Source organism: Phascolarctos cinereus, unplaced genomic scaffold (assembly GCF_003287225.1).
Source record: "Phascolarctos cinereus isolate Bilbo 61053 unplaced genomic scaffold, phaCin_HiC Scaffold_726;HRSCAF=1367, whole genome shotgun sequence".
In the NCBI taxonomy this organism is placed as follows: Eukaryota; Metazoa; Chordata; class Mammalia; order Diprotodontia; family Phascolarctidae; genus Phascolarctos; species Phascolarctos cinereus.
Genome location: NW_027556098.1, coordinates 418120887 through 418145546, shown reverse-complemented (window position 1 = coordinate 418145546; position 24660 = coordinate 418120887). Strand labels below are relative to the sequence as shown.

General features: G+C 37.6%; 1 protein-coding gene and 1 long non-coding RNA gene across 3 annotated transcripts in view; both read left to right on the top strand.

The window, feature by feature from the left end:
- The window catches only part of LOC110219757 (sodium-dependent phosphate transport protein 3-like), a 55262-nt gene extending 42784 nt beyond the window's left edge, over positions 1-12478 (top strand). Inside the window, exons 7-12 of the mRNA XM_021003392.1 lie at positions 2179-2297; positions 4961-5122; positions 5552-5684; positions 5809-5950; positions 10844-10934; positions 11887-12478. Coding sequence (XP_020859051.1) covers positions 2179-2297; positions 4961-5122; positions 5552-5684; positions 5809-5950; positions 10844-10934; positions 11887-12021 — 782 coding nt within the window. The 3' untranslated portion in view covers positions 12022-12478. The remainder of the gene's footprint in view (positions 1-2178; positions 2298-4960; positions 5123-5551; positions 5685-5808; positions 5951-10843; positions 10935-11886) is intronic.
- Positions 12479-13341: 863 nt separating this feature from the next.
- The window catches only part of LOC110219762 (uncharacterized), a 29189-nt gene continuing 17870 nt past the window's right edge, over positions 13342-24660 (top strand). Inside the window, exons 1-2 of one of the 2 annotated variants that reach the window (XR_013482645.1) lie at positions 13342-14351; positions 15951-16130. This is a non-coding gene — a long non-coding RNA (uncharacterized LOC110219762). Of the gene's footprint in view, positions 14352-15661; positions 15781-15950; positions 16131-24660 lie in introns of those variants that run through there. The other variant, XR_013482646.1, reaches the window with a different exon arrangement.

Below are 24660 nucleotides of genomic sequence, written 5' to 3'. Positions count from 1 at the left end.
CTCAATAGTATTATAAATGACTTGGGAAAAAATCAGGACTGCATTCTAATTCCATTGTTATGTTGACACAGAATGGGGAGGTATAACTAACATACTAGATGGAAGTTGGCATCCAAAAATATCTTGACAGGCTTGAACACTGGGTTTCATCTAAAAAGATGAATGAATGGAAATAAAATGTATTATTTGCTTTTTAAAAAAATCAGTTTTATGAGCACAAGATGGAGGAAAGGTCTTTAGATAATAGTTTGCCTGAAAAATAGATTTTGATGTTTTGTAGGGCTACAACCTCTGTATAGATCCATATAATGGTATGGCAACTTAAGAAGCTAATACAGTTCTAGGCTACGTTAAGAGAGAATATGGACCATACTGCAGCCTCATTAGACCACGTTCAGAGTATTCTTTTGAGGGCAATTTATTTTGAGGGGACTAAGACACTTGATATTCTAGAGCTTATCTAGAGGACAGCAAAAAGGATAGTGAACATCTCAAGTTTATACCCTATGAGAATCAGTTGAAGGGACTGGAATTTGAAGACAGGCTTGGCATGGACACGATAGTGTGGTGAATGGTAGTGGGTACTGGGTAAACTGTACTGACTCCATCTTGTGGCTCAATTCTGAATCTAGCTCAGTTCCCTTTCTATTTAAATATAGGTCTAGTCCAATTTCTGTCTTGTGAGAAAACTTTATTCAATTGTAAGAACTGCAAAAAAAATTGTTATGTTGTTTGAACCTAATCTTAAAAGGCTGGGAAACTGTACCACCTCTGCCTGCTGCTTAGAGACCCTTAACTAAGGACCTAAGTTATCCTGACCAGAAACCCACTAGGGTCTGAAGATTGATGCAAGGAGCTTTCTCACAATTATACATCTCAAGCAACCCATACTTCTTATCTTAAAACTGGTCCTGTACTGATGAATAAGTTATTATTTCCATGTTCCTTTGGTCATTTACAGATACTTGGAGGGGTCAGAGTGGGACATGTTTTCTTCTGATTTCAGGGAATTCAACCCTTTCAACTTGGAAAGTCCCTAATCTTTCCTCCACTCAGAAATCAGATCACCTAATTTATATCCTGATTGTCTTCTTTTAATTAACTGGTAGTGTTTAATTAATTGCTTTTAATGTTCAGAAATCTGTCTCTCCCTGTATTCGAGGTCTAGTGCCAAAGCTGAGGAGGGCTGCTGGTCCTGATTTGTTAGGCAGTTGGCCTGCATTGCTTAATAAATCAATATGCTCAGAAGCTTGAACCTCTGTTTCCTCAGTCATTTCATCTTTCATATCATAATAGTAATCTTTCAATATTTGAAAGGTTGCATCTTGGAAGACAGATAGAGCATGCTCAGTTTGACCCTCAAAGGCAGAACTGGGAGCAATGACTGAAATGTGCAAAAATATGAACTTAGAGATATAAGGAAAACTTGCAAACGATTAGAAATATCCAAAAACAGAATGGGCTAATTCAGACAATAGTGTATTCCCTGATACTACAGTTCTTCAGTCAAATGGTGGATAACCACTATTCCAGCATATGTAGACAGAATTCCTTTGAAGGTAGGAATTGAACTGTATTGCTCATGACATCCTGTGAAATTCAGAAATTTTTTGACTCTTATTCTGTGGGATTCCATTAAGTCTCAGTCTTAAAGAAGCAAGTGTATATTCAGAAAAGGAAGAGATGATGGTTAGAAAGTTGAGATGATAAAGTGGGTTTGGGGGAGAAATGAACAATAAAAGACATAAAGTGGGCCCATAGGGAGTGAAGGAAATTCTGAACATTGGGGCTATTATATAAAATATAGAGACAGATGTTGGTGATATAGATGAAGATGTTGATATAAATTAATATAAAGCTAGTGATATACATATAGATACAGAGATAAATATAAATATTGATATGGATTATATGGAGATGATATAGATACAGATATGGAATACATATACACACATATATAAATAAATAAATGTGTGTGTATATACATGTATATATGTGTATATATATGTATATGTATGTGTGTGTATGTGTGTGTGTGTGGAGAGAGAGAGAGAGAGAGAGAGAGAGAGAAGAGAGAGAGAGAGAGAGAGAGAGAGAGAAACTGAACTAGACCAAGATGGGGCAGAATCATATCAGAGGGAGAAATCATCAACAATAACTTGGTATTGTTTTTCTTAGGAGGAATTGGCTGTGTCTGCTGTGTTATTTGGTTTTCTCTAGTTTATGATGATCCCATAAATCATCCCTATATAAGTGAGAGTGAAAAGGAATATATCACTTTTTCATTGGCTGGAGAGGTATGTTAATAAAAAGAGCTAACATTTATATTGTGTTTAATTGTTTACAGGCTTTATAGTAGTAGAAGCTGTCCCACTGGGGACCCAACTAGAAATGGTCAGTTGGGCAACACAGCGCTCTTTCCCTCTCTCTCTCTCTCTCTCTCTCTCTCTCTCTCTCTCTCTCTCTCTCTCTCTTTCTCTCTCTCTCTCTCTCTCTCTTCTTTCATTTGTTTCTTCATAGGGTATCATTCCCTTACCTGTGGGTGCTCTGCCCAAAAGGAATGTAAAATTTAATCTCTGGAACCTCACAATATATCTTGGAGTTTGTGGGCTAGATTATTTTCCTTAAGGACCATGCCTTAAACCCAAATCACTGTGGCTCTCACTGATTAGCCAATAGGTCCCAGCCAAGCTCTACTTGGTCATTGTTTGAGCCCTGATTGGATCAGAGTGAAAATAAATAGCAATTTTTTCCATTTTGGCTAGAAACCTGGAGAATCTTCCCCTCCCAGTTTTTTTTTAACTAGGTGAAAGAGGCCATTCTCTGACTCATTTCTTACCTAAGCCTTAATCACTGAATGGGCATTGCCTCAGTCAGATTGAGACATGTTAAAAATCTTAGCTTAAAGGCCTCATGAAGGAAAATGCTATCCGCATCTAAAGAAAAAACTATGGAGTTGAATGCAGATTGGAGAATACTATTTGCTATTTTTTTTCTTCTGTTTTGTTTTGTTTTTGCCTTCTTGTGGTTCCTCCTATTGGTTCTAATTCTTCCTTACAACACCACTAATGTGAAAATGTGTTTAATAGAAATGTATATGTATAGCCTATATCAGGTTGTGTGCTGTCTTAGGGAGGGAGGTGGGGAGGGAGGGGGAGAAAAATTTAAAACTCAAAAGCCTATGGAAGTGATTGTTGATAAATAAAACAAAATTAATAAAAAAAGAAAAAGGTCTTACCTTAAAAAAGTCAGCAAGGGTGGGGAACCTGTGGCCTCAAGGCCAAATGTGGCCTTCTAGATTCTTGGGTGTGGCCTTTTGATTGAGTCCAAGTTTTACAGAACAAATTCTTTTATTAAGGGGATTTGTCCTGTGAATTTTGGATTCAGTCAAAGGGCCACACTTGAGGACTTAGAGGGCCATGTGTGGCCTTGAGGCCACAGGTACCTCACCCCTTGGTCAAGATCTCCCACTGCATCTAGGGCCATCTCCAGTCATCCTGATCTATATCTTGCCACTGGATCCAGATGGCTGTGGAGGAGAAAGTGAGGCTGGTGACTCTGCAAAGCCCTCCCTCACTTAAATCCAATTAACCTGCATGTCAAAGTGTCACCTCCCTGATGTCATGGTTCTCTTTGAAAATGAAGGGCAAACAACAATTGTTTACAAAGTACTTTACATATTAAACCACCAACTGGCATTGCCATCCAATTCACCACAAGAACTGGGCATGAGTAGTCTCACATGCACCTGATAGAGTGTTCAGATTTAAAATGACTTGGTTCCTACTTGGTATATTGGGCATAGACTCTCGGGAAAAACTCTCATGCAGAAAGAATCTCCTTCTGTTTCTTTTCCTTCTTGCCATCCTGCTCTATTTAGGCCATGCTTCCTGGTTCTCCTGGATCACTGCTCACTTCATCAGCTGACTCTCACCTGTCAGCACCATAGTCCTCTTAGGGCATCTTACTGGTTTAGCCAAATTGGTCCCTTTCAATCCCTAACACAATCTTGATTTCTCAGTGCTTAAAATCCTCTCTATCCCTTTCCTTTTTCAAAGCTTATGTAATATCTGTTGGCTCTCCCTCAGAAACATTACTGTACCTTAAAGAGCCAGGTGAACTGTTGAAAAACAGTCTAAGTTGTCTTTCTCATCATCCCACCCCTACCCTTTACCTATAAAGCTCTTTCCTTTGTGTCTCAGCTTTATGCATCTCTAACCTAAAATACGGTGCCACACTCATCAGCTGGTAGTGTAGATATAACTCCCCTGAAAAAATGATCTCGCTTGTTTCCTTAACCCTGTGACTTAGGTAGTACAGTCATTATCATCCCCATTGTAATACCAAAAACAAAAACAACACAGCTACCCAGAAAGCTGATGGACTCACCCCAGGTCACAAAGCTAATAAATGGTATAATTGAGAATCAAATCTAGGCCTCTTGATTCTTAATCCAGTGCCCTTTCCAAAAGAGGATGCCACTAGATTTCCAGACTGTTGCTTCTACCTTGTTTTTGTGTTTTGATTTCTCAGAAGCAGGGCTTTCATCAGCACAGAGCAAATGGAGTTCTGACGATCATGGGCAGGGAAAAGAAAGAGAGAATTCTTCCTCCTAGCAATGACCATCATCCCTGTACTTTGCCTTGTAGTCCTCTGCACTGTTGGTACAACTGTACTTGGGCTTCCCCAGCTAAAATCCTATCACTATAGCACTTAGCTTCTTAGTGTGAGGGTTAGCCTGTGAAAGACAGGACGTGCCTTTTCTCTGTATAACTACATTTCAATGGGACTGCCATATTGCCTTCCCCTCCCCAAATCTAATAGCATTTTTCCTGGTTACTAATATTCCTAGTAACAGTTCTGGTCAGAAGTGGCAAATGGTAGCATGAGTACTGTGCTTCAAGCAAAACTTCCTCCCATAGGCTTAGTTCTCTGTACTGACTGTTGCATTTTCTTTTAGAACAGCTCCCCCAGTTGGTCTTTGCCCATCAATGCCATGATCAGATCCCTCCCTCTTTGGGCCATTATAATCACTGGCTTTTGCAGATTCTGGTTAGTCACCAACCTGACGATATCACTGCCACTACTGATAAACATTATGTTTGATTTTGACATCAGAAATGTGAGTATATGATCCTTGCTTTGTGTGTGTGTGTGTGTGTGTGTGTGTGTGTGTGTGTGTGTGTGTGTGTGTGTGTGTGAATGCCTTATTCAATTCTCAGTTACTTTCTATGAAGCTGAAAAGACTGTCATGGGAAGTCAACAATCCTAGAATTATAGGGTGAGAAAAGACCTTAGACATCATTTAGTCCAGCACACTCATTTAAAATATGAGGGAATTGAGGCAAGTAGGCATGGGTGGTATGGAAGCCTGTACAATTAGGGGTATTTAACCAAACAAAGATGGGTACAGAAAAGTGAGTCTGGGTGAGCCAAATACAAGACTTGTCAACTTCACAATTTACCCCAGAGACAATCCTTGTGATTGGTCTAGGCAATTAAGCATCTTGTTTCTGGTACCCATGTCATCCTTGCACAATTGTCTTCACAGAATGGGATTCTGAGTGCATTGCCTTCTGTTGCTGCATGGATCTGTATTACCTTAGGAAGTCAAATGGCAGATTTCCTCTTGTCCAAGAAGATTCTGAGTCTAGTGGTGGTTCGGAAACTCTTCACAGTCCTGGGTGAGGACATTTACATGTGAGCAGTTCGCCCTAGTGAATTTCTTACAGTAGACCTCAAAACTTTCCCAACAACACGCCCATGTTTTTGTGTGTGTGTGTGTGTGTGTGTGTTCTTGCTCCCCAGGAATGCTTCTCCCATCAGTGTTCATCACAGCCGTGCCATACGTCAGCTCCATCACTGCTGTTACGCTATTGATGCTCTCTATGGGGATAAGCTGCCTGTGTTACTCTGGATTCATGATTAACTCCCTAGATATCGCTCCCAGGTAGGGCTCCTGGCCTCTTCCCCTCTCCCTTATGCACTGTGGGGCAGTGAAAAGAGCACTGGTCCTGGAGCTAGAAAGCCTGAGTACTAATCCTAGCTATTATATTTGGCATGTGATCTTGGAAAAAGTCCCAACTTCTTTAAGTCTCAGTTTCCAAATCTGTGGAATGGGGTGATTATTACCTAATTCATTGGATTATTATAAGGAAAGGACTTTGTAAACCAGTGGTGTCAAACTAAAAAAAGAGAGGGACCAATAAACCTCATGCAAGGATTCCTGTGGGTTGCGTATTGACCCAGAAAAACACATGTTAACATTATTTATGTTTTATTATAATTTATTTATCCCGTTAAATATTCCCCAATTATGTTTTAATCTGGTTCAGTCCACATTTGGGAGTGCTGTAGGCCATGTGTTTGACACCGCCATTGTAATCTATAAATTGATATGTCAATGTGACTTACTGTTACTATTATCCTTTTTCTAAAGGCATTTTCTTCCACTAAGGCCCTTTTCTGATGCTTCATAGTTATGTGGAGGTGACATGTAGTTCTCAACTATCGTGGTAGCAGAACATACCTTAACCTCTAGATTTCCCTACCAATTTAGAAAGTCTTTAAGTGCAGAATTCGTGATGGAGACTGTGTCCATTGCTCCAGGACCAGCCTTGCTAAATGCAGTTTACCAGTTACCAGGTACACAACTAGGCAATTTGTTTTTTGGCTACTACTATTCTCAAAGATGATCTAATGAGCTGCAGAAAAGATTTCAATCTGCATTTGTGGAGGGAATGAATACTCACACATGAAACTCCAGGTGTTTGAAATAATAAACTAGTAAGCTCTTCAAAACTCATTAAGACTTACCTCTAATTCGACTTTGCCCTGCATTGTAATAATTCTCAGCTACATGTGCCACACAATCTGAGGCAGATGCCTAGATGATCAGATTTGCTCCCATGTGTTTTGGGTCTGCCCAATGTAGTAGAAGCAGACCACCATAAAGTTGAAGTTGATAGAGATAAGTGCTATGGAAACAGAGCTGCCAAGAGGATGTCTATCTTTCAGTTAAGTCTAAATGTCTGGTGCCTGCTCACCCATTTCCAGAAATGGGTTAAATGAACCAGCAGTTGGTTTCTAACCACTTGATGATTTTCATCTCTTTGTACCCAACCACAATCTGCCAAAGTTAATTAGTGTATTGACATTGATTCTTGTCAGTCTTGTGGTATCAACCAGTATCATTCCTATTCTAATCACAGCAGACAAAATAGAGGAAGAGGCAGAAATTACTGATGTGGGCTCAAGATCCCATTATTGCCAAGCTATTGGAGATGAGGATTTTGATAAATAGTGTAATATTCTTGATATCCTTGGAAAGTGCTAAATGTCTTGTATCTGATGCTTTAAAAACACCTGCCACTTGAATAAGGACCAAAGGAATAGCTGATGCCTTTGGACAATAGTAATCTTGTCTGACCCTAATGCTTACTTCTTTGTAGTAGTGCATACACAGGTATGTGTACATGTGCACATATATAGTATGCCTCTATAGTAAAGATATGTGTATGTATGTGAATACACTTACAGTTTGTATCTATACATACAATTTGTATGTGTACATATATCACATATGCATATGTATGTATGCATGCATACGTGTGTGGGACCCTCCAGTAGAATGTAAGTTCCTCAAGAGAACAGACAGTTTTCACATTTTCCCCACATATTCCCAGAATCTAATACAGTGCCGCCTTGCCTGTAGCAGGTGTTTAATAAATGTTTGTCTAATTGAATTGATCCTGAATTGAAGTTCCAGGTCTACTGCCTACCAGGGCCATAGAACCCATAGGGCATTGATCTACAAAAATGGGGGACCTCATAGCTTCATTATTTGCTGTGTGAGTTTCATGTGCTTTACTCAGGATACAGAGCTTGTGCTGTGGACCCAGAAGAAGAGTTGGATTGCCATCTGTGGTCTCCTAAGGATGGAAATCTAATTTGATGCCTTCTTGGTTCAAATGTGCTACTGTATCACTGTGTTCCCTGGAAGGCTGATATGTATTGAGCCATGTACCATATGATTACTGTCTACCCGTCCCACGTAAAAGAGGTTAAAACTCATTTTGCTCCTTAGACGAGATTGAATTCTATCAGTTATTGCTGACATCATTTTTTTCCAAGCAACCGTATTCAACTAATCAAATAAATTTGTGATTTCTTTGAGCCAGTGATACAGATCAAAGCTCAACCATGTCTACCCATCTTATGAAACTACCATTCATATCCTCCTAGAGGTTCACTACAGGGGGTCCACCCTGGTGCTAGAGCCCATCCTAGCTTTCTTTTGACATTGACAGGGTACCGATGTAGAACTCAAGCTGTACAGCTCTCATCCCTCAATTTCACTACTTTGCCAGATCATCTTCCCTTCCCATCATAGATTTCCTTGATGACAACTTTTGTTCTTGTCCTTTAAAATTCCTCATAGCTTATATGTTGTAGATGGTTCACACCCGCAACACACCTCTCCATTGTCTTTTCGTGCTATTCATTTTTAAATCTTTGGAGACTATTGTATTCCATGTATTGCTGCTGAACAGCAAAATTTGTAGAATGTTGCTATCAAAAAATTGGGCATTTGTTTCTATGAGAAGCTTGGGGTCATTAAAAGAGCCTTGCCACCTCCTAAAGGTAATTCAACCTACTTTCCTGTTCCTGTTCAACTTTTGTTCCAATTTATTGCCCACTTATACTTTCTGATTCATATAAACAAACTGTTGAACAAACTCTATGACTTTCCTATCCAACTATATGTCATAATGTTGGCACTAGATATTCTTCATCCTCTTGTTCTTTCCTGTGTGGATGGTTAGGCCAAACTCTTTGGAGCAATTATAGAACTCTTTGAGGAAGATCTGAAATATTCTAGGACTTAATGCGACCAGCATAATATCATTTGCAAACAAAAGCTTCTGAAGAATCTCAAAATCCATAAAGAAACTCTCTTCAAAAGAGACTTTGCATGGGATCTCCTCCATCACAGTAGTGAACATTTTTGATTTTATGTGTCTCCAGATGTTTATCAGGTGGAGATTAGAAGGTCATGGAACAGGGCTATTCATTGTATTGAAGCTACCTAGTATCACAGTGTATGTTGGTTTAATTTGAAATGTCTTATCATGTTTTAAATAGAATTTCCCTACTTTTTCATCCTCAGCAATTGATATTGGTGAAGAAGCTTCAACACTTCAATTATTTGCATGGTGGTCTTTTGGCAGATACTCTTCAGTATTGTAATACAAAATCACCAGATATCCCAAGAAACAACTATATTTGCTGTTGCCTTTGGGCATGCAATAGATCTACTTTGCCAATTCCTTTCTTAATATATATATATTTTAGGCAATTGGGGTTAAGTGACTCACCCAGGGTCACACAGCTAGTAAGTGTCAAGTGTTTGGTCTGAGGCCAGATTTGAACTCAGGTCCTCCTGACTTCAGGGCCGGTGCTCTATCCACTGTGCCACCTAGCTGTCCCCCTTTATCTTTCCATGGAGTACCTGTGACTCATCCTTCCATTTAGCTGCAAAGTCCTTTCTTAAGATTTCATTTATTGAAAAAGTGTGGGGACAGCTAGGTGGCATAGTGGATAGAGCACTGGCCCTGAAGTCAGGAGGACCTGAATTCAAATCCAGCCTGAGACCAAATACTTGACACGTTACTAGCTGTGTGACCCTGGGTGAGCCACTTAACCCAAATTGCCTAAAAGCAAAAAAAAAAAAAAAAAAGGAAGAAAAACAAAAAGTGTGGAGATTGATGTGATTCAGCTGTTTGGGCAACATATCCATTGTATTCCCCAAGGCTGGCATCTCCTGGTTTGGTTTTGTTTTTAGAAAAAGGTGTTTATGATTTTTAAGATATACTACGTTTATGTATTCTACAACTCTTAACCTCTCTCATTCCTTCTTCCTGGACCATGCTTTCCTATATATTTCTCATCATCCTCATCTTTCCCCACCTTTGTCTTAAAGCCAACTAGTATCAAAGTGTGTGTTGATTTATTTTGAAGGGTCTTACTACAGGTCTTCATAGAATTTCCCTAACTCTTCATCCTCAGTAACATAAGTACATAAGCTGCAATTATTCCTGTGGTCTTTTGGCAAATACTTACCAGTACTGCAATACAAGATGACCAGACAGCCTATGGAAAAACATTTTTATGCCCATTTGTTCTATAGTAAATGTACTCTATCAACTCCTTTCTTTGCCTTTCCATGGAGCATCTATGACTCAGACTTCCATTTAGCTGCAAAGTCCTTTCTTTGGGTTTCATTTATTGAAAGAATGTCAGGATTTATGTGATTTGGCTCCTCTAACAATATGTCCATTTGTTGTTCATCAGGCCAGCATTTTACATTTGGAATACTAACAATCAAATCACAAACCGTTATGATTCTTACACTTTTGGACCTCTTTCCACCACTCTATTACATCAGAAGTGAAAGGGGCTACACAGAGCTTAGACACATTTTTTCTTTATTTAATGGGTTGTGATAGCCAAAAATCACATCACCAAGTGGCCAAGTACTGGCAAAGAGTTCCCCATACTTAGCAAAGCTGGTCCTGCTTTCAGTCCATTGCCAGGGTCATACTCAAAGCCTTGCCAACATGGTAGAACTTACAAAGTTTATCCTTTGCTGCCATAGCCTTGAAGAACTCATAGTCACCTCCAAACTGTAATGAGGCATCAGAGTAGGATTTTGTAAAGGCCAAATGCCCATGTTCTATAAAAAATACGTGGGGTATGTGTTGCTGTTCGAATAATAGGTTAATTGCTTACATCAGGCTAAATGAAAAAATCAGTTTAACCTGGCAAAATCTTCTTCTCTCAGGTATACTAGCTTTCTCATGGGACTTGGAGGAGTTTTTACTATGATACCAGGAATCCTTTCACCCACTGTTACTGGATATCTCATAAATCAGGTAAAACATAATCACATTTTTTTCTTAAAAAAAAAAGGATTTAGACTCTGCCTTGATCAAACATTTTATAGAAAGAAACACAATACAGGAACACAAAATAAACCCCAAACAGTTCTTTTCTTAAAATAATTGAATTTCACTTGTCAAGTGCGAACTAGTTGGTAAAAAAAAAAAAAGAAGAGGAGAGGAAGTGTCCAGAGAATGTTGAGTCAATAAAGGGAAGGGAATACAAATTTATATAGCACCTACTATGTGCCAGGCACTATGCTACATGTTTTTTTTTTTTTTACAAATATCTCATTTGGTTCTCACAACAATGTTCTGAGATGATAGGTATTGCTATTATCCTCATCTTATAGTTAAGGAAACTGCGGCAAACAGAACTTAAGTAACTTACCCAGGGTCATACAGCTAGTATATGCCCTGGACTAGATTTGAATGCAGTCCTTCCTGATTTCAGGCCTGGACCAGCACAGTAGTGAATTCTTTGGTAGATACAAACTGTGACTAATTCTGCTCTAATACAGCCTTCACAGGGATCATTTTGCTATTTTTCTTATATCTAACAATGGATTTAATGATCTAAAAGGCAGTTAGAATACTAGATATTTTTTAAATAGCAATCACATCAGAACTTATTTTTTTTAAAAGCTAACCTTTTATTTATACTGCTGTCTATATTTCCTAAGAACAACCATGAACTAATATGTAAAGACCTAAATAAAACAGAACAAGCCATAATTCCATCATAAATGCTGTTTGCCCCATCCATGTTTTGAGGATTTCTTTTTAGCTGCCAATTATTCACTTTCACCATGATGTACCATGACAATCCCATAGCAGATCCTATCTACCATGTGACTCTTCTACCTTTTAACTGAAGGGAGAATCTTGGGAGTTAGAAGAGTGGAAAATATCTGGAATGATACTAGTGTCAGTTTTCTACCCGCAGGACTCAGTATCCGGCTGGAAGAATGTGTTCTTGCTATCAGCTGCAATTAATTTGGCAGGAATGATCATCTATGTAATCTTTGGCCGTGCAGACATCCAGGACTGGGCTAAGGAGAAAAGACTCACCCGCTTCTGAATGTTCATGAACGCTAAGATGAAGTCCAAAGTTATCTAGAAGTTTCTGAAGGATTTTCATATGCTGTCATTTTATTTTTTCAGTCACTCAAACTGCTGGATTCTGAATTGCTTTTAACTCTCTTCCCAGTTATTATTTTGAGATGCAAACTGTGTATGCTAAACACACTTTCTAAAGAGTTTATATGCAGCCTGACTTGCTAAGGTGGGTTATATATACAGCATACTCAGACATCTTAACTGTTTAATTGAACTTTCAGGTGCCCACTCTATAAGGCAGAATTCTACAAATGCCCCAGGAGAATTCATTGATCTGGGAAGGACATGATCTTATAGTGACTGGTGGAAGAATTGTTATTTCCTAAAAGCACTGAATTTACTTTATGACATATTTCATCTTTGTCCCTATGATGTAGTTCTCTATACCTAGATCACTAAAATTACTCATTGGGGCCTTAGTAACTTTTGCATTGGTGTCTTTTATCACTCAGGCTCAATTTCTTCCTAATCAGGTTGATTACAATTAATCTTGTTTTATAGAGGAAATCTGTGAATGTATTTTTGCCCTTTTTAAAAATTAAGAATACTAACAACATGCCTAGAGGTAGTGAGGAAATAGACATGTCTGGAATGGCTCAATCAGAAATGAGTCATACCAGGTCTCCAGCATCACACCAGTAAATATTTACCAGAGGATACAGAGTGAAAGTTTGGAGACCAAAGCTTGGACTTAAACTCATAGAATGTAAAAAAGTTAAAAGGGATCTATGAGGTCATATGGTCCAGTCCACTCATCTTGCTGATGAGGAAACCAAGGAAAAAAGATGAAGCAATTTCACTTTCAGACAGCCTAGTGTCAAGGGAAGTAGGGAAGATCACTGGATATCAACTTCAAGTTGAAACAAGGTGGGTAAATCTCACGGTTAATTTAATGAATGGGTGGATGAATGAATGAATGAATGAATAAATGAATGAAAAAAGCATTTATTAACCATTTCCTATGTACGAGGTAGGGCAACTGGGTGGTGCAGAGGTTAGAGTGCCAGGCCTGGAGTCAGGAAGACTATCTTCCTGAGTTCAAATCCGGCCTCATACACTTATGAGCTATGTGACCCTGGGCAAGTCACTTAACCCTGTTTGCCTTAGTTTTCTCATCTGTTAAATGAGCTGAAGAAGGAAATGGCAAACCGCTCAAGTATGTCTGCCGAGAAAACTCCAGATGAAGAGTTGGACACTACTGAAGCAAGAGTAACAACAATGTACCAGGTACTGTGATTCATTCTGAGGATGCAAATACAAACATGAAGATAGCCCCTGTCGTGTGAAAGACAACACATCTAAGGGAACGATAGCCAGAGAGGGATGTTTTGGTAGTGTTGACTGGACTGTTGTTTTCAAAGCCAAAATTAAAAAGCAAGAGGGGATAATGTGAAGGCAGAAAATGGAGCACATTGAAGATGTGTGAGGAACAGAGGGGAGAACAGTATGGTTGGACCACAGAGTGTGTGGAGGTGAGCATGTACAGGAGGAAGCTAGGTGGTAAAAAGTCTTTATTTTTAAAAAGAGAATTTTATATTTGATCCTAGAAATAATAGAGAGCCGATGTAGTTTTTTTTTTTCAGGAGGAGATTAATATGGTCAGAGCTGTGATTTGGAAAAGCATTTTGTCACTTGTGTGGATGATAGATTGAAGTAGGGAGAAATTTGAGGCAAGGAGTCAAGGTTATGAAGGAGAATACAACATTCCTTGGGAAGAAGTGTTTCAAGGATGAAGCCAAAAAATGATTTGAAGAGATAGAAGGAAATTGTAACCTATAACTATTAGCAAAGTAAGAATGTGACATGGAAAAGCAAGGAAAGCCACTGAGTCTAAGGAAGTAAATGAGCCCTGTTATTTAGTCTATTCTTGCAAGGAGTGGGGTGGAGGATGGTCCTGGATCATCGCTAGAAGAAACAGCTTTTGTTCCAAGGCATGATGATGCAGAACCAGAGTCCGTCCGGTGAGGAGTCATTTCACCATGGTCAGACAAAGACAAAAATAGTAGTTGCTAATGAGTCTCTGTCAAATGTTAATAAGGCAGCTATTTGCTGGCCCAGCATTCAAAAAAAGAGAGGTATGCTGTCTTCCTGGACTTTGTATCTGGGACCTAATAGCGCATCTTCCTTGGCTTGTCAATTTGATGGTAACTGACCATTTCTGCTGACTTGTATAGAGACCAACATACCACCTAAAGGAACCTGAAAAGTCTTGTTAAGGATTATGTTTCCCCGAACAACAAATGAAGGCTTTAAGGACATGGACTATATCTTCATTACTAATACCAATGGAAGGTAAGGGATTCAGAAGAGAAAGACATTTTGGGGAGGTGGCTAATTATTAATTACTGGCTGGCTAATAAGATGGTATCTGAACCTGGGATTTGTGTTTCTGGACCATGGTTAAAAATATAGGACTGATGATGGGATGGGATATAATTCACCAAGATCAATAAAAATATGCTTGTCTAAAGCTTAGCAAGTTTTATTCAATTAATCTGTCAACTAGCATTTATTAAGCATTCATTAAGAGCCAGGTACTGTGCTGAGTACTACGCATACAAAAAACAAAAGGTTGAGACTAGTGCCCATCTTCAAGGAGCTTACATTCTATAATTAAGAACCATTCAAAGAAAAGGGGAGTAAGACAGAGGAAACTGACCCCAAAGATATGCCACGCCTGGTAAACCAAGAATGCTGGGTAGATATGAGGAAATAGAATAACAAAAGAGAGGTAATTTATGGGAAATAATATTCAAAAAGAGGGCCAGTGATAAAACCCATGACCTCAGGTGCCTGTAGGTGATCTATTTAGGATTTATACAATGGAAAATTACCCAATGAGTGGCTCAAAAGTAGAATAAGCTCCTTTAAGAAACAGTGAGCTTCTTGTCACTGGCAGACTTCAAAAAAAGTCTGAATTTCCACCTGCCAGGGATATTGTCCGGAAAATTCATGTTCAGATTTCAGGTGAATTTCATAGTCTCTGACTACTGGCTTCATTGTCTCCCTTCTAATGCCAAGATTGTTTAATATCTCCACAACATTAATTCCTGAATAGGTCACATCTGAAGTCCTGTGTCTAGCTTGGGACATTAATTTTCAAACTACATAGATGAAGGGCAACTAGGTGGAACAGTGTATAGAGTACTGGCCCTAGAGTCAGGAGGACCTGAGTTCAAATCCAACCTCAGACACATAACACTTACTAGCTATGTGACCCTGGACAAGTCACTTAACCCCATTGCCTAGCCAAAAAAGAAAAAAAAACACATTCCCTCAAAAAAGTGATGCATAGAAGAAATATCCCCCTTCTCCACCAAACCACTAACTCTCCATTTTCCATCTATAGCTAAAGCTGTAGACTTGATCAAATAGACTTGATTTCAACTTCGTAGAACAAGATTCCCCTCCCAGAATAATCTGATTACTTCAGATTTTTCACCACACTACTAACTCAGCCTTGGATATTCAACACCTTGGATATTTCCACCTCCCTCAGCCTCTTCTCCTGTCTAATTGGAGGATTTGAGGGTGGAGTACTAAACTGTACTCAAAGATTTGCTTTATAGAGTGTGGACCTTGATCTTTGTAGCTCGCTCCACTTTCCATCTGCAGCTCTGCTTGTTTCAACTCCACGGAACAAGATGCCCCCTCTCTGGGTACACCCTGGTGTCCACTGACTTTCCAGTTTCCTTTTGTGTGTTGTCTTCCTTCCTTAAGGGTATGGACTGTCTTCCTTTTTCTAATTTGTATCCCCAATGCTTATCATAGTACCTCACACATAGCAGGCACTTAATAAATATTTATTGAATTGAATTGAAAAGTGAGCAAGAGAGAGCTGAGTAAAAGGTAACCCAGCGGGCCAATCTTGCTGTGTCTTCTTTTCTCCAGGCCAAGTACTCCCAAGTCCTTGGGGATCCTCACATGGCATCAACTTGGGACACTTTACCATCCATGAGTAGTGGTAGTCATTCTTGAGACATCCCTCTGTTGCAGCTCTATGATCTTCCAATTCTTCTGGCAGAGCAGTCTTCCACGAGAATATCTCTGTATTTCTCCAGTTAACTAAAAGTACGTAAGCACCTTGTGGAAAGGAATGGTTTGATTCTCATTTTGTTTTGTGTTCTGGTTTGGTTTGGGTTTTTTATCCACAGCACCATGCATAATACTCAGCATACACTTACTGAGAAATGAATGGATTTTTAATGAAAAATTGCTTCTCCTTAATCATTCTTTCCTCTCTGGCTTATGGATTTTGACAATGAAGTAATTTCCTAGACGTACAATACTTCTCTTTTAAACTCAATAAAAATTTATTAACCATCTTTTTTTTTTTTTGTAAAAAAGCTTTGGGGATTCAAAGAAAATGGGCCATACCACGAAGGAGCTAACATTCTACTGATGGAGATGTATAATTTTTACAGAGATAAGGAAATTACATATATATGTATACACACGTATATTATGTGTGCATGTAAAGAGAGAGAATATACATTATAGTACTGAATCTGGCCTATAGAAAAAAGACATAGATGTACATATCCTTTTAACCCTGAGGGGACAGTATAGCTGTCCTGGGGCTGAGAGAGTTCGATAGATAAACAGATAGTTAAGACCTAGACCAGCTACATTGTCCTCCTAGGGTTTTACAGGCACCATTGGCGTGCCTTTTTCTAAATGCCATTGATTCAAGCCCCCATTCTGGTATGGTTCTATCCACAATTAATCACCAGCGATGAACACTCCAGTCTATTTAACCAATTAACATCAATGGACATAGCTTTTACAACGTGATATTTACTTCAAAGCAATGGCAAGAACAGGAGTATAAACATTCTCTCCCCACCCCACCACTTCAGGAGTAAACTCTCCTCTGTATCACCTCTGGAGAGAATGGGCTCAGATTTAATAGTTTCTGCATGGTATTGGCACTCACCCAATTCATATCCAAATGAGACATTGCTAATGATGAGCCCTTCTCTCAGCTACTGGTGGACTAGATCCTGAAGGGCATATACCTCCTTACCTTTTTCTGGACATGTAACTCTCCCGTCAATCAATCAAAAATCATTTATCATTTACTACTATTACTAATGCCTAACATTTATGTAATGCTTTAAGTTTTGCCAAGCATTTTACATATTATCTTATTTGATCCTCACAATAATACTATGAGTTGGTGCTGTTATCTCCATTTTATAGATGTAGAAATTGAGGCTGAGAGAGGTTGAATGATTTGGCCAGAGTCACATTGCTGTTAAGTATCTAAGTCAAGATTCGAACTTAAGTCTTCCTAACCCTAGGTTCAGTGTTCTAGCCCTGAAATTACTACATTCATTCAGTCAGACTGTCAGTCAATCAATCATTCAATAAGTATTTATTGAGTGCTTACACTGCACCAAAAATTTCACTGAGCTCTGGAGATGGGAAAAAAAGTAAAAAAAAAAAACCAATCCCTGCCCTAAAGGAGCATACAGTCTAATAGAGGGGATAATATGTAAATAACTAGCTAGTTCCAAGATAGGTACAGAGCAGGTGGAAGGTAGTCTGGGAGGAGAACCTCTTTGATTGAGCCAAGAAGGCAAAATCATGATTGACAAACCAAATAAGCTAACCATATCTCTGGCACTTTTAAATAGATGGGAAAAGTTCAGCAAGGGGTCCATCAAGCTGCCGAGTCCTTCAGGGGGTCCATTTCAGAGGACTGGCTCTATTTGAAGATAAGCGCTTGAGAAGGAATGGCTCTTGAGGGGACGAGAAAAGAAACAGTTTCTCAATCTCTCTCCTCCACTCCCACTGATCATGTTATTGGAGATATTAGGCCAGGGAAACCAACACATTCAACCGTGAGTTGAATTAAACCAGGAGCAAAGACACATCAAGGCCAGACACAGACATTGAATAATTTAGAAAGAAACTATGCAAGGGAAGAAGCAATCTTAAGGACTATGACCCTTTGCACCATAGATTGCTAGCAATGGATTCAATAAAGGACATCCACGAAATTTTATAGTTTCGAATTCACACAGAAAGTATCTCATGTGGGCTTATAACCCAAAGAAGCTATTGATAATAAAAAAAAAAGTCCTCATGTATTTCAAAATATTTAGAGCAGCATTTTTTGTGACAGTGAGGAATTGGAAACAAAGTAGATGCTCATCAACTGGAGAATAACTAAAGAAATTGTGGTGCATGAATATAATGGAAGATGACTGGGCTGTAAGAAATGATGTGTGTGATGAATACAGAGAGGCATGGAAAGATCTATATGGATCAATGCTGAGTGAAGTAAGCAGAGCCAAGAACACAATATACATAGTCACTAAAGCAGTGTAAACAGAAAGAATAAAGACACCAAAAAGTTAAAAGTAAATGTGATAAGATTATAAAGATCAAGTGAGACTTGAATGAAAAGATGGAAGACACCTCCAACCTACCCCTTCATGGAGGTGAAAGGCCCAAGGTGTTACATATTGCACATTTTCACACTTTTTCAATGTGTCAGTTTCCTGACCTTTTTTTTCCCATTTCTAAAAAATAGTGTGTGTCATATGGGATGGTTCTCTAGGAGTGGGAGGGAGAGGGATACATGAGATACTATGGTGTTGTAAGAAACAGAAAACATCGATAAAAACTTATTTTAGAAAGTATCTCTTGATCTTGAATAAATATTGCCAAATTGACTTTGTGAAGAAATTGACTTCTCAATCTCTCTAGTGAGCTATATTTTTAACTAGTGTGGTAAAATATTAGCAGATGGGTTAAGATACATATTCTTCCCCAAGAATCTTATCTAGAGATTTTAAAAACAGTATTTAAAAGGATAGTTTATATGTAATTTTTACTTTGCTTGTTATAATACAACAATTATATTCTTGTATATGTGACCATTTTTACCCAGATGTGAGAAAGTAAAGTTTGTTACCTTTTGAGAACTGTGGATCTCAATGAGAATGCTTTGATTGGGCTACTGTCAATCAGTTTTGTCTTTAGTACAGTTCTACTTGGAAGTGTCAAAATACAGTATCAAATACAGTAATCTACAATGAAAAAATTACAACCAAGTGAAGGAACGTCATTCAATGTGTTGGCTCAGTCATTTTCTGCAAGAGAGAGGTAATCTTTTTAAACATAATAATAGCTGGAATTTAAAGAGTGCAGGGGTGGGGAACCTACAGCCTTGAGGCCACATGTGGCCTTCTAAGTCCTTGAGTGTGGTCTTTTAACTGAATCCAAGGTTTACAGAACAAATCCTTTTATTAAGGGGATTTGTTTTGTGAAGTTTGGATTTGGTCAAAGGGCTACACTTGAGGACCTAGAGGGCCACATGTAGCCTTGAGGTGGCTACTCCCCCACCCATGAATAGTGCTTTAAGATTTACCAGGTGCTTTACATATGTTTTCTCATTAGATTCTCACAACAACCCTGGGAGGTTGGTACAATTATTATCTCCAATTTACAGATGAGGAAACTGAGGTTGACAGGCTAAGTGATTTGTCTAGGGTCACATAGCTGGTCAGAGGCAGGATTTGAAATCAGGGCATCCTGATTCCAGGTCCAGTATGCTATTCACTGTACCACCTCACTGCTTAACATCGATCAGGGAAGACAGTGAGTGCATATCTTAGAATATTATCTTAGAATATTGGATAAGTTCACTTGTCTTTGTCTCCACTTTGGAATTTGGTAGCTTTATCATACGCTCAGGTGCTCATCTAAAATGTTTACCAGAATCAGAGACCTAAATAACATGATTAAATGGTTCCCCCATCACACCACCTCCCAAATAAATAAAAGACGGAATTCACACTCCCAACCTCAAAACAATGTCAAAGCTAAGCCTGATTACAGACACCTGTAACCATAGTGGCTAGCTCCAAAAACAAAAGATGAGCCAGCACCCCAGTGAGACACATTGTCATTGAAGCCTGTGTTCACAAGAAGACACCCTTTGAAGACCACAGATAAAAGCCCTATCCCAATGTAGTGAATAAAGTCTATTAAAGCATAAGGGGAGGAGAAGTATGTTATCCACAGCTACAAAAAGATGGTTTCCTTTGTATTTTCTAGTTTGGCCAGAGGGTTTCAATAAAAGCAAATTCTTTTTTTTTCTTGCTTTAAAATTTATTTTATTTTTAATTTGTGGAATAAAACAAGCATTTCCATAGCATAGTATAATTAAAAAAGATGATTGTACATGAAACTGCAACTCTACTATGCACAATTTGCAATTTCTTTCAAATATGCAGCACAAGTGTCATTTAAATTTCTTTTTTCCCTTTTTTTCTTCCCCCTACCTTCCTGCCCTAGAGATGTCTAACATTAGACACAAATACGTATACATATATGTGTGTGTATTTAGATATGTATGTATATGTGTGTGTGTGTGTGTGTGTGTATGTATATATTGATAATCATTTAAGATCATTTGAGCCCCAATAAGAGCCAGAACCTAACTAATCAACCAGAAGAAGCACCCTGGCATAACAGACACGTTTTGCTCTGCTCTCTGAGTTAACCCAGAATGCCCCTTCCTGTGTCAACAACTACAGAGTTGGATAAGGCTGACCAGGAGCATTCTTCTATTTATGACCACTAAGTACAAGACGCCTGAGATGGGACACTGTCTTGAGTAGTGGGACTTTTCTTATCGTGGTATTTTATGGATGTATGCTATGTAGGGGAAACACATATCCTGGGATTGTAATATTAATTGACACTTTGTCACTTCTCTTATTGTATTTGCAACCTATTCAATTAAGAAAATTCCTTTCTCATGCTATGGTTAAACAAATGGAGACTATAATTTTTGAGTGACATAGACATCCTGAGTTGGGATTGCTCTAGGAATATGAAAGGTCTTTCTTAAATTGCTTATCCCAGTCAGAATTATTTACTGGCTCACTTGTGTACATGAAATTCTGCTAGCTTAAGGGAATAAACAATACATAAATATGTATTACCTAACTTGTTTGCCTCTTTTAACCAAACTTTAAAATCGACAATATATACATACATATGTGTAAAATTATTCTATACATACTTCTATTTGCCAGTTCTTTCTCTTGATGCAGATAGCGTCTTTCTTCATATGTCCTTATAGTTAATTTGGGTATTTGTAGTAGTCAAAACAACTTACTCACACAAAGCCATTCTTAAAACAATATCATTGTTACCATATACAATGTTCTCTTGGTTCTGCTCATTTTGCTCTTCATTATTTCATGAAAGTCTTTCTATGTTTTTCTAAAATCATTGAGCTTATGATTTCTTATAGCACAGTAGTATTCCATCACAATCATATGCCACAGCTTGTTTAGTCATTTCCCAATTGATGGGCATCCCTGTAATTTCCAGTTCTTTGTCACAACAAAGAGAGCTGCTATAAACATTCCAGAATGTATAAGTTCTTTTCCTTTATCTGTAATCCTTTTTGGAAATAGACCAGCTAATGGTATTGCTGAATCAAAGGGTATTGGTAGTTTAATAACTCTTTGAGCAAAATTCCAGTTTGCTTTCCAAAATGGTTGGATCCAAAATGGTTTGCAATTCCAGCAATAATGAATTAGTGTCCCAATTTTTCTCCTTCCCCTCCACATTGTCACTTTCCCTTTCAATCATTTTAGCCCATTTGCTAGGTGTAAAATGATATCTCAAGGTTGTTTCAGTTTGCATTTCTAATCAATAATGATTTAGAATACTTTTTCATATGACTATAAATTGTTTTGATTTCAAAGTTCTCTATGTATTTGACATAGGAGACCTTTATCTGAGAAAATGTCTATAAAAATTTCCCCTAATTTTCTGCTTTCCTTTTAATCTTCCCTACATTTATTTTATTTGTACAAACCCCTTTTAATTTAATGTAATTGAAATTATCCATTTTGTACCTAATTTTGCTCTCTCTATCTCTTGTTTATTCATAAATTGTTTACCTATCGCTAAGTTTGATAAGTAATATGTTCCGTGTTCTAATTTTCTTCTAAAGTCTCTCTTTATATCTAAGTCATGTATCCATTTTGATTTTATCTTGGTAAATGGTAAGTTATTGGTCTATGCCTAGTTTCTGCCATACTATTTTTCAGTTTTCCTAACAATTTTTACCAAATGATGAATTCTTATCTTAAAATCTTAAGTCTTAACACTTGTCAAATACGAAGTTATTAAGTTTGTTTGCTGCTGTAAATTGTATGTCTACTCTATTCCATTGACCTACATTCCTATTTCTTAGGCAGTACCAGACAATTTTGATAATTACTGCCTTATAATATAGATTAAGATCTGGTACTGCTAAACCTCCTTCCTTTACATTTTTCTTATTATTTCCCTTGACATTCTCGAATTTTTATTCTTCCAAATAAATTTTGTTATTATTTTTTCTAATTCAGTAAAATAATTTTTTGGTAATTTAATTGTAATGGCATTGAATATATAAATTAGTTCAGTAAAATTATCATTTTTATTATGTTTGTCCTGCCTAACCATGAAAATTAATATTTCTCCAATTATTTAAATCTGATTTTATTTTTATAAAAAGGTTTTTTTTTTATAACTTTGTTTATGTAGTTCCTGGGTTTGTCTTGGCAGGTGCACCCCCATGTGTTTTATACTATTTAAAGTTATTTTTAATGGGGTATTTTTTACTATCTCTTCTTGCACAGTTTTATTTGTGACTTACAGGAATGCTGATGATTTATGTGGATTTACTTTATATCTTGCTAATTTGCTAAAATTATTAATTGTTTCAAATAACTTTTTAGTTGAGTCTTTGGGATTTTCCAATTATGTTATACCACCTGCAAAAAGAGATAGTTTTATTACTTCATTCCATGTTCTGGTTTTTTCTATTTCTTTTTATTCTCTTACTGCTGTTGCTAGGTTTTCCAATACAATATTGAATAATATTGGTAAGAGTGAGTATCCTTGTTCCACACATCATCTTATTGGGAAGGCTTCTAGTTTATCCTCATTACAAACAATGCTTGCTGATGGATAGATGATTTTTTTTAATCAATTTAAGGAAAAATCCATTTATACCAATATTTCAAGTGTTTTTTTTTAATAGGAATGAATGTTGAACTTTATCAAAAACTTTTTCTGCATCTATAATCATACAATTGATCACAATAATCATATGGTTGATATGATATTGATGTAATAATATGATTGTTAAAACTTTGTTATTGATGTCATCAATTATGCTAATAGTTTTCCTTATGTTAATACCATCCCTGCATTCCTGGTGTAAATCCCACTTGATCATAATGTATAATCTTTGTAACATATTGTTGTAATCTTTTAGCTAGTATTTTATTTAGGATTTTTTGCATCCATATTCATTAACGAAATTGATCAATAAGTTTCCTTTTCTGTTTTTACTCTTCCTGGTTTGAATATCAGTATCATATTTGTTTCATGAAAGGATTTTGATAGGATTCTTTCTTTAACTATTAATTCAAATAATTTATTTAATATTGGAATAAGTTTATAGTTAAATAGTTAAATAGACTTCACTTGTAAATCCAGCTAGTCCTGGTGCTTTTCTCTTAGGAAGTTCATTTACGGCCTGTTCAATTTCTTTTTCTAAAATAGTTCTGTTTGGGTATTCTATTTGCTCTTCTGCTAGTCTAGGCAATTTATATTTTTCTAAATATTCTTCCATTTCACTTAAACTGTTAAATTTATTGGCAAAATAACTCCTTATCATTGCTTTAATTTCATCTTCATTAGTGGTATATGTTTACAGTCTTGACAGTGAATACAGACATCCTAAGAATGTTTATTCCCTCCAGCATTCCTCTGACTTGAAATTTTAGCTAAGAGGCAAGGTTTTTTCTACTTCTCCCTTAGCCAAGAAATATACTGCTTGTGTGTAACTGCAGATTCTCTATCCTCAGAGACTCCCAAACTCACATAAATAAGTAGATATAGCTCATGTCCAAACATCGGCAGGTAAGCCATAAAGCTGGTGGTATCATTCCTGGTGGAATTATCCATGTATGCAAGGAAAAAATCACATGCTGGATCAGTAGAGATTTTGTTCTAGGCTCAGTGTCCCTAACATATTCATCAAAGTGTATTTTAAACATTGACATTGTGGTTTCCCTTGAAAGTGGTAAGGTGTAATCCTAGGTTTCTTGAAACCGGCTACAGAGGAAGGAAGCGAAGGAAGTGACAAACATTTATACCATACATACTATGTGCCAGGCACTGTGCTACAAATATCTCATCTGATCCTCCCAACTACCTTGTGAAGTGTGTGCTCTTATCTCCAATTTCCAGTTGAGGAAACTAAGGTAGGAAGTGGAATAAGTTACTTGCCCAGTGTCACACATCTTGTAAATTATGAGGCCATATCTGAACTCAGGTTTTCCTGACTGTAGGCCTAGTACTCTATCCAGTCTACCAACTAGCTCCTCAAAGCTAAAATGTTTTTGACCAACGTCCTTTCAAAGTGTATACCTTGGTCTGAATGGATTCTGGCAGAAAGTCCATATATTGAGAAATACTTTCCCCACCATGCTTTAGCAACTGTGGAAGCTTGTTGTTTGGTAGGTGTGCATACCTGGTGAAATGGTCAGTGACATCCAACATATGACTT